Source organism: Melozone crissalis, unplaced genomic scaffold (assembly GCF_028551555.1).
Source record: "Melozone crissalis strain CALT ecotype California unplaced genomic scaffold, PUWL_Pcris_2 ptg000012l_1, whole genome shotgun sequence".
Classification (NCBI taxonomy): Eukaryota; Metazoa; Chordata; class Aves; order Passeriformes; family Passerellidae; genus Melozone; species Melozone crissalis.
This window is the reverse complement of record NW_026535790.1, coordinates 11,999,359-12,015,432: the sequence shown is the minus strand read 5'-3', so window position 1 is coordinate 12,015,432 and position 16,074 is coordinate 11,999,359. Positions and strand designations below refer to the sequence as shown.

The window sequence follows — 16,074 nt, the reverse complement described above, 5'->3', positions numbered from 1 at the left end:
GCTGATTTAGGCTCATAAAGCAAATTTACATCTTAGATCCCAGGGACTCTATTAGGCTGGAATAAAATTTCTCTATTCTGTATCTTAATAAAATTTCTATTTCAGCCTCCAAGTAAAAAGTAAGTTTGCTTCTTTTTAATGTGAATCTGCTTTGCATTTGGAATGTTGACAAAAATTTAAGCTTTTTCTGTCTGTGCTACATCTCTGGTGGCAGCAGTAGTTGCAGGAGGCTCTCTCTGGTTAGTCTCCACTGGCTGTGTGTTGGATGTACATCACCAGGATGTGAGCAGTTCTGTTAGTATTGTCTGTGCTCTCAGGTAATTTGAATGAATAAATAAAGGGTAATGTTGTAGAGTTCAGGCAAAAATGTGTTATTTTGCTCAGCAGTTACTTTTATTGGGAGCATAATTTGTGCTTCTTAGGCTTGGGGAGTTCATAATTATCTTTTTAGATAGAGAAGTAGATTTTGTAAGGCTACATCTACAGATTGAGAAATTCTGACTTAAGAACCAGGAATTACTTTATTTCCAATTCACCTTTGTTTGCTGTGGGTTTCTGAGTATGGTGTTGAACTCTGAGTTTCCTCATGTACAGCTGGTGTGAGAGGTACCACAATGTGGTGATAGTTTGTAAAATGGCAAATGAATATCAGCTGAGCAGTACAGGGCATGCTGATACTGTTGTGCTGTTAATGGTGTGCAATGTCCCTTTTCACACGTGACCTGGCCAGCTGGAGGAGCAGGCTGGGCAGATCCACTCCAAATCCCAGCTGCTGCAGGTGGAACGGGAGAAGATGCAGATGGAGCTGAGCCACAAACGAGCTCGCATCGAGCTGGAGAAGGCAGCCAACACCAATGCCAGGAACTATGAGGTGAGTGTGGTGTTTGCTCATGGCTTGGGAGCATTGCCCTAAGCCAGAACACATGGAGAGCATTTACATCAGTGCTTTGGTTTAGGGATGTGCATTGGTTTGCAGTGGTCTGTCTCAGAATGTGTTTAGTTTCACTCTCAGAATTTCTCTTTCTGGAGTGAAACTAAACTCAGAGGTGCACTGCAGGTGCAAGCCTGGTGTTCTCTAACTGCTAATGGACAGTGTCTTCAGAGCAGGACTTCAGTGACTCTGGAATGCATTTACTGTGTTTGCATTTACTGCAGGTGTGGGTGTCAAGTTGCCAGCACCAATGCATCTACAGAACTGCTCTGCAGGTCCCCTCTCAGTGCCCTGCACTAACTTACTGATGTGCACAAGAGTGTGAACTTGAAGCCTTGTTAGGTTCACAGACTGATGATCTGATCACTGGATTCTCTTAGCTTAGCCCTCAAGTTGTCACGGGTAGCAGTAACAAAAGGGATTTGTTATATGTTTCTCCCAGAAGTATTTAATAATTTTTCTCCTAGAGGGTTTAAAGTTCTGCTGGCACAATTGGCAGCATTTGGTTTGTGTGACTGTAATTAATTGGAATGGCAGCAGTTCCAGGCATGCAGTGTCACGCTAGAGAGCCTGCACTGATAAAACACTGAGCCTCACTCAGGGACTAATAGCTTTTATTGGGTTCTGCTTTTCTGCCCACATATGTTTGCTTAACGACATTACTGGAATAAGCTGTGGATCAGTGGCTTTTGTAGCATAATAAAAGTCTTCTGTGTGGCTGATTATTGAAAAAGAAATCTGTAAAAAATAATAAGTATGTTTTGTTGTATTTTATGAGGGTGACAGATTTAGTGTGTGGTTGTGAAATAGGGAGTCAGTGACTAAATTCCTCCTTCCTCTGAAGTAAGGTGATGTGGGATTAGGCCAGGAAGAGTTCAAACTGGAATGTAGCTGAGTCAGTCACAGAAACCCTTGAAATACTGGTACAAAGAAAGGGAGCAGCATTAATCCAGCACTGTGGTAATTACCCTGCTCAGATTCTGTGTTTTTCTGAGTCATGTGGATAAAGGTTTTAGGAACCTCACGTTGCTTTGCATAATCCTTGCTTACTATGCAAATCCGTGTCTCCAGTTGCTTTGATTAGCAAAGCAATTTATTATGCATTTTTTTCAATAAGTATTGATCAATTTGTGGTAGGAGTAAATTGAAATGGTACATGAAAGGTAGTCAGACTGCAAGAGTATTTATTGTGTTAGTTAATAATATTTTCTTTTAAATGGCCTCAATTCCAGAAGTTACAGAGGGAAGTTTGTCTTATTAACCCAGCTGTTGAGGGCTGAGTTTGTGAAAGTCAATTTGCTGTGTGTGGGTCAGCTTTAAACTGGAGATTGAATTTTTTCATCTTTAATCTGCTGGAGAGTGTGCAATGGAGTCTGTGAAACCACATCTGTATTCTCATAGTCATGTCTTAGTGAAAGATTTGGAAAATGTGGTCTCTTAATTTTCCAGCTCCATTTCCCTGGGTAATTCCACTGAGTTACTGCTGATAAATTTTTGTCCTTGCTAGGTTAAAGCTGTAGTCTGAGTAACTTTGCTTCATGATGAAGCAATTACCATTGGTGATCACAGTAATGAGGAATGAGGACAAAAGAAGGAAAAATGGCTTCACCTTTCTGCTGCTTTCTTCTTAAATCTCTCTGTGTTTTTTCCCTTGGCCAGCGAGAGGCTGACCGTAACCAGGAGCTGCTCACACGCATAAAGCAGTACCAGGAAAGGGAAGCAGAGGCTGAAAACAAGCTGAAAGAACAAATGGAGATGAACAAATCTTACAAGAAGAGCATGGAGACAATGAGTAAGAAGCTGCAAGAGAAGGAGAGCAAATTAGCTGAAGCTAATGAGGTAAGAACAGAGTAATTTTTAATCCATCCATAGCTCCAGGTGACTTAGCAGTTCTTGTGACTTGACAATGCCCTTTTTGATTAAAAAACAAAATAACTGGAACATTGTGTTCATCACCTGGAAATGAATAAACCCTGGTGGTGTGTGTCTTTTCTGTGTTTAGAATCAAAACAAACCCAGATACAGTGAGCGGGTCAGAAGGAAAAGAGATTTCTTAGACAAGATGTTATGGAGAAAAAGAAAAAAAGTGTAATGCAACATCCAGCATCTGGGTTCAGAAGTGTGAAGAAAGGGACAGTGATGGAGGAGATAATGTAGGAAAGTGTTCAGGGAAGTCAAAAGAATGGTAAAATGTATGAGAGCAACATTAAGTACCAAGTGTGTCTTCCTGAAGTGTCTTAAATGCCTGTGCTTTCTACTGCAGAATGAATACTTGGGTAAGAGTTTCAGTATATTTGGATGTCCAGACCATCCTCTCAACCCTCAATGTCCTCAGATAGCTTTATAGTTAAGTTCAACTATTTAATTTGTAACTTTCCTGTACCAGCTGTTGATCAGCAATCACTAAGTCCTTAAGCCCTGGTCCTGCCTTGGTATCACTGGAAATGTAGCAATGTGATAAAGCAGGTAAACAGATTTAATGTTCCAGTTATCAGTGACTAAAACCAGGGGGAGAGTGATGGTATATTAGAGAAACTAAAGCCACCTAAAAGATGTGTGCTGCAGTTTTGTGTCTGTGTTTTATTCTTATCAGTATCAAGATGAGAACTCTACCTGTCTCTCTGTCTAGAAGACACACTGCACATGTGATGTTTTGAGATATTTCTCTTTTTCTCTGTTACAGGGAGCTGAATAATGGTTATTGGAAACAAACCTGTGAGCTTTTCTTTAGAGTTAGTATATTTAGAATAAAACATAACCTAACTTGAATATTTTTCATGCCAGTTTGAGGTCACCTATTTAAGAGATAATGCAAATGACAATTTGGATGGCAAATTAAAGTGCAAAATTATTTTCTCTTGCATTTGTTTGAGGTAGGTTTGCAGGTCTGCAGGTTTGCAGGAGTGTGGGTTTGTTTCTAAGATTGTGTTATTACTTTTTAGTTGGAAATGATTTCTATCATCATCCATAATATCTGGCTTGGAAAGTCACAGCCTTGTGTGTTTATGCTTTTTTTTCCCCATTAATTCAGACAATCACTGTATTAAATGGAAAAATATCAGAGCTGCAATTGGATATAATGAACCAAGAGATGCAGATGACAAGCCAAGACTCTCAGAAGCAGGAACTGATGGAGCAGCTGGATATTGAAAAAAAGTAAGCAAGGGATGAATGACTGTAGGGAGAAAAAGGCAAACAGAACTTCAGTCTGGTGCAGCTGTCATCACTCAGAAAACTTTCAACGGTGTTTGATTTCTGCTCTTCAAAGGGGTTCTTTGATCTGGGTGTGCAGGTTATAGCTGTTGTTTGAAACCAACTCTGAAGTGCAATTTTAATTGTACCTTGAGGAAAAAACCCCACAAACTTGAGCTTTAAATCTCAGTGATGTTTTATGTTCTTGGTGAAGAGTTACCAGAAGGCACGTGGGTGGGAAAGGCTGATCTGAACTTTATGGACTGAACAGAAATATGAAACCTTAAATCATAGTGGAGGCGTAATTGAAAGTTATGAGTGTTTTTTCTTGCTTGCTAATTCAGCTCTTCAATTTCTAGGTTGTGAAGTTTTGTTTATTCTGAGTATATATTTGTTGTTCTTAGAGTTTAGTGGCTTGATTTTTTTGTATTTTTCTCAATATGCTTCTTTTTATTAAAATGAATGGATATTTCTGCCTCCAAATAAGAGGGAGCTGATATGACTGTGAGACTGAAAGAGCAAATGTTATATAAGAGTAACATTTACCTTGTTAGTGCTGTTTGACTCTGTTGGTCAGAGACTTCTGAAGGTGGGTTGTTTCTGGTACCTGAATTCTGGCTGCTCAAGTGCCTCTTGTCTTCATCTGACAGGAAATGGCAGGAGGCAAGTCAGCAAATCCAGACACTGCAGGCAAGCCAGGCCTTACTGTCAGAATATGAACAGAAAATTAAGGTAAGAAACTTTGTGATCTATATAAAGCTTTAGATTTTAATTCCTTCAGTCGAAGAACAGAACACTGCTTTTTAAAAAACTGGCTGTTGCAGAAGTAAAGTTTAGTTTGTCATGTAAGTACCTGAATTGGTTGCTAGCAAGAGTTGAGCTTGCGTGGGCCAGGCTATCCACAATTAGCTGTAACATGACACTTTGCCTTTGTTGTATCAATTGATTGAAAAAAGCATGCTTTCTCTATAGAAAGGTGATTTATATCCTCAAGCAGTGCTCTGTAGGAATGCTTTTTTTTTGGTCTTGTGTCACAGCAGAAATTTGCTCTGCCAAAAACTGCTTCTAGAGTGATCTTTTTTCAAATGGTGTGTGATGAGCTGCAGTTATTTTCTGCTTCCCAGAAAATCCTTCCTCTGCAGTTGTGTTTAGAAAGTGCAATTACTGGTAAAGCTTTCAAAACTACACTTTCTTAAACATTAGTGTAGAGATGCTTTTTGTGCTTCCAGATGAGCACATAGGTTGGTGGGAGTGTATCATTTTCATTTATCCTGTCTTCCTAACAGAGGCAGATGTGGAGAGTTACTTTGGTTTGAGCAGTGCTGCAAGTGGCACTGCCTTGCTGTAGAACCAACCTGATGGCCAGCAAGAAGAGACTTTCTCCATGGAAATGAAAAGATGGAAAACAAGATATAAGTCTGCAACACAGCCCTAAATAATTTGGGTTTTTAATGGAAAATGCCCCAACATTTACCATAATGTTGAAATGCACATTTGTGTTTCTTTCTGTACCTAATTCTTGCAGGCCATTCAAATGCTTCCCACTTTGTTGGTGGAGGGATAGAGGACAGGAAAATCACAGATTTGGTTCAGTTGAAAGAAGAGGATCATTTTAATGAGTAACTGAGGGTTTTTTTGTTGTGAACTTGGACTAAGCAGGTGTAGTGAGAAGAGACCAGCCCAGGTGTTAAAAGTGCAAACAAGAGTCATCCTTGCTTTGAGCAGGATTGGACCACATGACCTCCTGCGTTCCCTTCCAACTTCATTCCAGTCCTTGATTTGAGCTTAAAAGGTACAGTGCAGAAATAGCTCTTACAAATTCCAACTTCCTCATTGCTGTCCTGTTCTCATCCCATGTTTTCCAGGATCTGGAGCAGAAGCTGTCCCAGCAGGAACATGATGCTGTAATTGTCAAGAGCATGAAGGCAGAACTGGCTCGTTTCCCAAAAATGGAGCGTGAATTGCGCCAGCTCAGGGAGGAAAACACCTACTTCAGGTGAAGGAAGGGTTCAGTGTGTTCTTCTGTACATGCTACACCTGCACTGTCTGCACTTTACGTCCCTCTTTAGGGTTTCCACATGGGAAAGCTCAGAAGGAAGTATTTTATATGAATACTGCCTATGAATTGAGCAGTGTCCTGGTGCTTACTAGATGAGAGGATCTGACAGGATCTGAGGAATCTTCTTGAACACAGGAGCCTCACAGAATGTGCATTGATTGTTCTGGGTGGTGATTTTGGATTGTTAGAACAAAATTCAGTGTTTAAAGGTAGTGATGAACTCCATACAGACTGGGGGAAGAATTTCCTGTAGAAGAAAGAGGCAGCTGAACATTCCTTTAAGAACTGGTTTGCTTGGTTATGTTACCACTGTTTTAAAGGCCTGTTGTTCCAGCATAATGTTTAGAAAGTGTCTTGTTTAAATTTCTAAACTCTGATATAGCCATTGGGTATGGTAGGCTTTCAAAGTGGCAATCAGTTTGAAAAATTGAATTAAATGTAATGTGAAATAAATTGCCTTAAAGTTTTGGGTGTTTGTTGTTATTGTTTTTTGTCTTTTTAAAAAATAACATGAGTCACCTTGCCAGCTTTTTTTTTTTTTTAAATTAAGTAATTTTCGTAGGTTTTGTTCTTGTAATGATTTCATTATAATTTTAAATTGCTTGTCTTGGAATTTTTTCCCCTGCTTTTTTTTCTACACTGGAACATGCCAAGAGATTAAAGGTCATTTGCTTTTGTACAGATTTATTTCACCGTTGTACATCTCTATTGAAAAGTAAAATTAAGAAGTAAAACCAAGCAGTGCTCCAAAGCCCAGGTCTGTACTGCTTGCTGTGTTCCAGCCAGACTGAAAAGCAGAGTTTGGAGTCTTTTGTTACCCTTGTCTTGACATATAGTAAAGCAGACACAAAGCTTCAGCTTGTTTGGGCATAATTAGGATGGTATTTTGAGTAGAAAAAAATAATTTCAATAAAACTGTGGTTTTTTTGGTAGCAGTGTCTTTGCTGTGAAGGTTATAGAAGTGAGGCAGTTGAATGTCATGATTCCCTTGGGATTCCTGTATATCTGAAAGTTTGTGAAAGGGAATTGAGTTGCATGAATCTCTAGTAATTGTCTTTATCTTCATCACAGGGAAATGAAAGAAAACAATGGTCTGCTTAAAGAGGAAGTGGAAAGTCTTCAGAGAAAGCTGGAACGCTTTGAGAAAGTCCAAGCACAGCTCGTGACTGTGGAATTGGAAAATGAGGTGAGGAGCTGGAACATCTGGTGGATGAGCAGATCAAGAGTTTCCTCTATTGCCTGTTCTGACTTTTAGGCTCTTCCTGTATTGTATTACCTCCTTTAATTAATGGACTCAAACCAGGCATTCCCAAACTGGAAAGTCAGCATGAGGGGAGTCATGGCAAGGAATGTGTGAAAGGCCAAAGGGATATTTACTGTTCAGCTGGAGGTTTTGTGTACAGAATAATCTCATCATAAGTGTCTATTTTAGCCTTGATGTTTCTCTGTTACTTTTCTTTTGCTGGAAAGGCTTTTTCTGGCATCAAGCTCTGTCCAGACATGGTGGTGTCAAACAGGTGTGTGAAGAGCCTGGGTACCCAGGGCTGCAGAATGATAAACCCAAAATGCTGGATAAGATCAGGAAATCCACAGGAGAAGGAATGACACTGACTTTGCATGGAGGATTATGAGAAAACACTGGTTTTGAGATTTGTTACAGCTCTGGTGAGCTGTTAGAACATGTGTCTATGTCTAACTCTACTTTTAATCTTCACTTTAGAAACTTCTGGGAAAATTACAAAGCTGGGAGAAACTGGATCAGAGCACTGGCTTAAATATCAGGTATGTGCTCACAGCTCTGGAGGGAAATAACACTTTTAAGCCCTTTCCTCTTAATCTTCTGACTGATCTCTTAAATGTGTTGGCCATGCTTTCTTTCTGTCCCTTCTTCATGCGGAAGCTCTTCTAGTACATTTTATTATATATGAGAAGAAAATAACATAATTTTTCAAGTAACTGGGAACTAAGAAATGTTTTTCACCAAGTCACCTTGAGTAATGTCTTTGAGACTGGGGATCAATTTTGAATTCTTGAAACATTTTATGTATAGCTGCATTTTTATTTGGTTAAGAGATTCCACTTGCTTAATAAGTGAATTTCTAAGAATTTTAGATGTCCAGAGAAGAGAATGTGTGCTTGCTGTGGCAAACTATTGTGAACTTATTTCCCTTGAAATCTGGATATCAAAATTAGCTGCTAGATCATGTTGTGACTTTCTTTCCCTAAAGCAGCTGAAGAAATGTTGTTATTTAAGTTGTTTTGTCAAAGCCACTCCCCAGTTGTGTTTTCTAACACCAGCTGGTCTGTGTGCTGGTACTCAACAGCTCCTCCTGACATCTGGAGCAGTGAACCAGATTTTTTAAGGTCCCTGTGTATGTGGTATAAAAAGAAGTGGGAAATAGTGGGAATTTTTGATCATTTTCTTCTGCTGCAGACGGTTTTCTGTGTATATATGAGTCTTTTGTGTGCCATATTTCAACACTGTTTTATTTTCTCTAAATATTTACGGTGTTATTACATGAGAAAAGGAGATGCTTTGTAAATAATTGATAAGAGGATTGATCACTTTCCACACTGGGTCAAAGCTGAAAACATGAGCAGCAGAACCTCATCTTGCCAGTTGTTTCTCCATTCCATTCATTCCACACACCCAGCCACAGAGCTGTGTCTGCACACTGCTGGGATTGTTTGGAAATGCACAGATGGTTTGGACACATCTCTGCTTCATGTAAAAGATACTTGTGTTCCCACTTGGGAAAGCTCCCTTAATTTCCTCAGTGTTTTCTGTTTAATGAGGGTAACAAGCCTTTTCCTGAGGCCTGCTGGTAGGTAGCAAGCTTGAGGTTCTCTCCTGCATCTGCTGAGGATCCATACATTTAGGTGAAGATGGAATTATGCTAAGTCTCCTATGGTAAGGTATGGACAGAAATTGTAGGAATCCTTTTCACAAAACCTTTTGGAGTAAAAGCTTTTTACTTACCTCAAGCTGTTAAAGGTTTAACGAGGTAATTTCACAGTGGGAGAGAAATGGAACCAAGTGATTCTGCCTGTTGAAGTCTAATAACTCCTTCATTTAAAATCAGAATATTCACTGTGAAGTGCTAGTTTTGTGATTGGGCCATATTGTTTAGTGCTATTAATGGCACCTTCTACAGAAAGGGGAATTGCTCTTGAGAAAGATCATCTTTTCATGCAATTGCGACTGGATGATTTCCCCCTCCCTCCCTTATTGTTCTTTTTCTTTTCTTGCTCAGACTTCTTACAGCATGAATTACATTAATTTTTGTGAAGGTGATGAAGATGGCGAGAGATCATTGTCCTGGCTGGATCCTGGAAAATGCTGTTGGTGGAAGTTTGAGAAGAGTTAATTGCCCATCTCATAGTAGAAAAAAAATAGGAACAAGTTGGCTGATTGTCCCAAGGAGCCAGAGGAATGTTCTGTTTGCTAATAACTAGATAAGAAAGGGAAGAGGGAATAAATTAGGATTTCTCATCTTTTCTTATCAGGTTCTTCATGGGTACAGAGGATGTAAGGGAAGTGCATGCAGCGTGTGGCGTTTTAGCAGAGGATGATTTTTCATTTCCTCCAGCACTTCCACAGGGCTTGTTCAGTGTCTGCTCTCAGTGGTTTCTGTTCGCTGATTGCCTGCTCCCAGCAGGCTTTTTGTCAGATTGGCTTATGATCAGCCCTTGCAGTGTAATTTTATGTAATAATACTTGGGAAGGAGGTGCAGCTTTCAGGAGTGTGGTGGTAATCCAACTGTTTTTAGTACTGGTCTCTTTTTGGTGACAATGGAAGAGTGTTTATAATGCTTCACCTTGTGGGGGGAAAACAAGTTCATTAACAGTTGACTCTGGCTAATCTTCTGTTTGCTTGTTCTGGATTCCATTTGTAAGCTCCTGGGCTTTCTCTCTCTTCATAAACAGTGGAAACAAAGACAGCTGTAGTCTATAGCAAAATATCCCTGTGCTGAACAGTAGCTAGATAATAAAATAGGACTCATCATATGTGCTGTATATGGTTCATGTGTACACATTATAAATCTTTGTCCTCTTTCTTGTGTTCAGTTATCTGTCCTTTGGATTTCTTGAGCTTCCTCTTGCCTACCTTGCAGTATAGTTGGCTTGGTTTTTTATTGTGGATCTAGGTCTTTTTTGTGTGTTACTGTTATGCTGCCAGGGATTTTCATACATTTGTCATGTGTTGCTCTGACTTGATATTTCTGCTGTAGAATTGGTTTCAGCTGTAAAAAGGATAAAAACCACAAAAGTTAAATTCTTGCTCTGTGAGCAGAAAGTCTTATTTATTTTGGAGTGCACTGTCCTATAGAAGGATATTTGTACACAGTTTTTTAGGACTGTTATTAGGAAAGGGCTGTGTTGAGAAAACAAGCTTCTTATATATACTCTGTCTCTCCAGGATGTGCTGATGTAGTTTCTATTTCTTCAAAATCCAGTATTTGAGAAATTGAGTTGTTGACCATCTTCACTGACAAACCATGTTAGTTGTGACACACTCGGTTGTTTTTTCAGCAGTGAACTATTAGCTTATAGATACTTCCTCTACTGCCAATTAACAATTGATCTATTTTAACAGAAAATTACGGGCAGGTTTTGGGTGACAGCAGCGGCTTTATTTGGGTGGCAAAGCTCAGAACTGCCACGCGATGGCGCCCGCTGTCCTGCAGGGGAAGGCGCGGGCTCGCTGCCGCCGGGGCTCAGCCCGCTGTGAATCCAATCCATCAGCCTTGGAAGGAGCAGCTGCGCTCAGGAAAACTCGCAATTGCTGCCGGCAGAACTTTTAAACTCTTTCATGCTGCCTGCATGCTCTCATCGTCTCCTTGCCCAGTACTCCGGGCTGTACCTTGGTATGAAAATGGTTTGTGCAGATTGCTTTAATGGAATATGAAACTATTTCTCTAGCTGACATTGTAAACGTCATGTTTACACCACATATTCCTAATTTTGTGTTGTTTAATAGGAGTTCTTCACAGCTTGGTTCTTTTTCCCCCACTCCAAGCCTTAGAATTTAATTTTCAGAGCAGCACTGTTATTGTTCTGCCTTTCCCTTCTGCAGCATGGAGAGGATGCCCAAATAAAAAATGAGGGTGCTTCTTCTGTGAGCTATTAATCTAAATAAGCCTCTTTTGCTGCTGTTTGTCTGTGTTTGGTTGATATTGTTTTTGTCCTCTAATGAATTTAGCAAGTGATTTGCTATCCATAAATAGATATACCCTGGAGTACTGAGTGATGGAAAAAGATGTGCATCAGGTATTTGTTAAAGCTGAGGCAGTAACTCAGATACTGATGGTACTGATAGCCACTGATAGCAGCTGACAAGGTTTAATGCTAAATTTGTCTTTGTGTTATTCCATAAGTGGCAGAAGATTGCAAATTTTGAAAGCTTGGAGTTTGGCTGAAGAGTCATACAAGTGGGTGAAGGCTGCCAGGTGGGCCACAAACAACAGCTTCAGAGGAGTTTTAGTCCCAGCTTTTTATCTTTTTCGAGGTAATAAAAAGTAACGTGTGATATAGGGTTTGTTTTTGTTTGCTATTTTGCTTTGTGTTTTTTTTAATGGAAGTAATGAGTATAAAGTTTTTACAGATTCACCTTCTGGACTCAAAGATCTTTGTATACACAGCAGAGTTATTTTATATTGGTGATCAAATATATTGATCATGGCCTATTTAAGTAAGTGTTTCCTTTTTGGAGCACTGTTTTCTTTTTCCATTGGTACTGTCAGCTCAGGCTTGGTGTTCATGTGTAGGAAAAAACAAAAGATTTTGCTCATACAACTCTTCAGAATAATATTGGCTTTTTCCACAGTGGGGATCTCGGCTGTCTTTTTCTGAAGGGCCATGGAATACAGTGTGGGACATGGAATACAGTGTGGAAATTAGAGGTGGAGCTGATGTATCAGAGAGAAGAGAAGTGTGCTTGGACTCTTGTGTGGAGCTCAGACACTCTGCTCAGGGGCTTGGTGTTCTGAGTCACATCTCTCTGCAGTTGTGGTGTCAGGCAGGTGCCGGTGGTGTGAGGCTCCCCCAGAGACACTTGGGGTTCCCTGGGTGTGGTTTGGGGAGTGCCCACAGAGCCCTTTAGGGTGAGTGCAGGTGGCTGCAGCAGTGCCATCTCCTGGAGCTGCTGTGGCTCTCTGGGGAGCTCACTGGCCAGGCAGCCCTGCCAAGGGAAGTGCAGTTTGGCAGGAATTTGGGCCAGTGCTGAGGAACCATTTTCCCTTGGTGTAGCTGTCAGCTGCAGACAGCAGACACTGATCTGCTGACCTGTCGCCTCGAGCCGAAGAAGTGAACCTGGGAATGCTGACCTGGTTTTCTTTCTCAAACATCTGTGAGCTGGCTGCCTGACAAATCTTGGGGACTAACTTCCTGCAGTGTCTGAGACCAATTAAGAGAGGAGATAGTGTGAATGTGTATGCATTTCCTCTCTAAGAAAGGGTTTAATTAAGTGGCAAGCATCTCTATTTAGTACAGTGGTTTGCACAGTTGTAATTCATAATTACCCAGGTGCTACACTCAGTACGGGAAGTCCTTCTATGCACATTCTGCTTTGGGAGCTGGGGGAAGGGAGGGGAGCGAGGGAAAGGGAATCGGATTTCTTGATTCTGCATTTAGTGGTGGATTAGTGCTCTTTTTTTTCAGTGAATAGAAGAAAAAGGAGAATATTTGAGTTCTCTACTTTCCTTTTTGAATCTTGATTAACTATGCTTAGCTGCTGTGCACTCTCTTCCATGCAAGGCATTGAATATCTTTGCAGTGGTGAATGAAGCTCATAATCTTTTCCTTTCTCACAAGGTAGTAATTTGTCTTTCTCTGAATGTCCATTATGAGTAAGTAGTTACTGGTTAAAAAAAAAATCTGTTGACAGATATACAAAGTAGTGCATGTTGAAATAATTTGAATTACTCATGTTACTCTGGATACTTAATTAACTGCAGCCAATCAAGACAAGACTGAGGGTTATTGTTGCTGGTTCCAGTAATGCCATAATTCTGGCATGATCATTCCATAGTGGAGCAAATATTTTTATGGGATAGCCTATTGTAGCCCTGTGGTCTTTTGTCACCAAGCTAGAAATCAGTCTAATTGAAAGCATTTGCTGCTGGTTGTCCCCTGTAACTGTACCACTGCCCTGAACTACAGTGCCAATTTCTCTGTTGGAGGGTGAGGAGTTTGGTTTGTCTGGGTTGGCCACTGGTGGCCCCCAGCTTTAGAGTTGTGTCCCTAGTTGGAGGAGAAAGTTAGGATTAGCATAGTATGAGGATATTGAAGCTTCATGTTCTGTCTTAGTTTTTCATAAATAGTTGTAATTTATGATCTGTGAACAGACTGAAATTTGCATGACTGCTGTTTACAAGATTCCCAGTGTAAAACAAACTGTCTCCTCACAGTGGGAATTCCCAGGGTACCCAGTAGGGAGATAAATGCTGCGTAGGGGGAACAAGTAATTAAAAACCACCACAAACAAGCACCAAAAACCAAAACAACAACCAAAAAGCACTGTGCTTCTTAGAGAAACTTTTATAGCTATGATGTCTAGGTTTACCTCATGGATGGGTTATCTGTTGTCCTGTACAGGCACAGTACTGCATTTTACTGTTACTTTTTGCCTTCTACTGAAGGTGAAGATTTGGGAAATGCTAAAGAATTCACCCTCTGAAGAGGGCCAGTATATGCAGCTGCTAATATTCCCCCAAATCCCTCAGAACAGGGCTTTCTCTTGGCTTCTGCACAGGGATTAATACTGAGTGAATTTGCCTTGCATTGTTCTGCCAGGATGAGTTAGTCCCAGTTTAGAGCAGCTCTGCCATTCCTGTCTCACCTGAGGCTTCTGACTCCAGTGTCTTAAAATATTCTGTTTCTCCCTGGTACCTTCTGATTCTGTGAAGTCTGCAGCTGAAAGAGATGTCCTTGTAGAGCAAAAAAGCAGTGTGGGATGGGAAACAGCAGTCCCATTCCTGATCTGTTCCCTCATCAGGTCTCCTGTGTTGGTGCGTAAATAGTTGTGCTGTTCCAAAGCAGGGCAGGGGAGTGGAAGGGATGATGAGGGTAATCATTGTGTTTATATAGAAATACAGAAATAAAGGCTACGTGCTCAGTATTTGTAGGGCTTGGCTCGTGTGAAAGATGAAAGCACTGCCTCAGCAGTGTCTAGCAGCTTCTTGAGGGGGAGGTGCCTGAACACTTCCAAAGGGCATCTTTGGCTTTAGAGTGAGGTACAAGTGTAAAGAGAAAACTACTTGTGGTTTTCTCACACTTATTGTGCATGTGCTGAAGCCACTGATATTTACACGGAGAAGTCGTGGAGGAAGCTGTCGCCTGTTGAATGTGACATGCAGCATATGCTGGAGTGTTGCTCTAAGCTCTTTTGTTCTTCATTATTCTGTTCTCTTGTTTTAAAATGTGCATTATTCTTCACTTTCCATGCTGCCTTAGGTTTTAGCTTTCCATGACAGAACTCTTATTCTGCCTCATGGGGAGAAAATGCTCCTTTGTCATCTCAATTCTGAAGCTCCAGAGCAGTCAGATGCAGTTTTGGTAGACTTTCAGTCCATGTTTGGGTGTTGGGAGCAATGCATTTCAATGTGATGCTTGGAAGTGGATGTCAAATCTGTGCTTTAACCAGAGTTTAGTTTTCTCCCATTCCCTTGGGGTTTATTCACTTAGTTTTTATAAAGCAACCACATTTCATAGATATCTTTAAGTGTTGTAGGCCTGTGTTTTACAGTTCTTCACTGAAATGCTGGGCAAAACTTCCTGACAGACTTTCCTATCTGATACTAATTTTCTCCAAAGAATGTTGTACTTATCTCTGATGTTCAAAAATATTAGTGTTCTTTCTCCTTTGCCATTAATGTTTTTATTTCCATTTGAATATATCAGAGTAATAACTCTGCAGGCTAAAGGAGAGATAGGAAGAGTATAAAATAAAACAGATGAGCACCTGACATTGAAGCAGAGCAAGGCTGTAATGTATAATCAGATAATCAGAATGAGAAGTAAGCAAGCTCAGATCAAAAATATATCTGTCCTTGCTTTGCATTTCAAAGCTCTGGGAGCAGTTCAAGAGATTGTCTTCCCAGGATCACAGATCTGACATTCTGGAGACAGAGAAAGCTGTTAAGCAATAGCTTAGCACACTGTCCATCTTTGCTGAAAGGTGATTTGAGGAACTTCAGTAGTTTGAGTCCAAGAACTGTGTGGAGAGGAATTTAGCAATGTGTGCTGGTGTTGTCTGCTCCATAGCAGGTGTTTCATTTGCCATGGGGGGCTCACCAGCCAGACACTCCATTTTGAGCTGCTGCTGCATTTCTTGCCAGTATTGTTTGACACTGTTGGAAAACAGTTGGGTAAAAGTTGCTTTGGCTCCTTGCAGCATGTAGTGACCCATGCTATGTGTAAATGGCTCCAACTTTGCTGCTCACTCTGCTGTGAAGGAGAAGCTTTCAAAAATACAGACCCTTCTAAAGAGCCACTTTCATTGCATTAGGCAGCCCTGTTTGCCTTAAAGTGGAATTATCATTTAAATAGCAGAGACTAATCAGCAAGGGGATGGTTTGCTCCTGTCAGACAGCTCAAATGCTTGTGCTTGATTTTTATTCAGCCTATCATTTGATCGTTTCCAAAACCCAATAACCACTATAATCTCCAGCTCAGTTTTAATTTTACCTTTCCATTTCCATTTTAGCATCTTTCAGTATTGCAGCTCTAAATTTTAAGCTGGGGCTGTTGATGTGCCCTTAGATGTGCAGTGCATTATCCCTCACTTACCCCCAAAGTTTGCTTTTGCAGGGAAACTTTTTAACAAAAATGCACATCTCATAAATGCATATTTGGGGATGATTTTGTTTTAGCATAGCAATGTCTTTTTCAA

General features: G+C 40.5%; 1 protein-coding gene across 2 annotated transcripts in view; it reads left to right on the top strand.

Moving 5' to 3' along the window:
- Nucleotides 1-16,074, top strand: part of MAD1L1 (mitotic arrest deficient 1 like 1) — a 347,760-nt gene that overhangs the window by 1,840 nt on the left and 329,846 nt on the right. For both annotated transcript variants that reach the window (XM_054270764.1, XM_054270763.1), the window contains exons 3-9: nt 731-871; nt 2,591-2,770; nt 3,963-4,087; nt 4,774-4,855; nt 5,989-6,119; nt 7,254-7,368; nt 7,903-7,964. In XM_054270764.1, the coding sequence (XP_054126739.1) occupies nt 731-871; nt 2,591-2,770; nt 3,963-4,087; nt 4,774-4,855; nt 5,989-6,119; nt 7,254-7,368; nt 7,903-7,964 (836 nt within the window). The remainder of the gene's footprint in view (nt 1-730; nt 872-2,590; nt 2,771-3,962; nt 4,088-4,773; nt 4,856-5,988; nt 6,120-7,253; nt 7,369-7,902; nt 7,965-16,074) is intronic.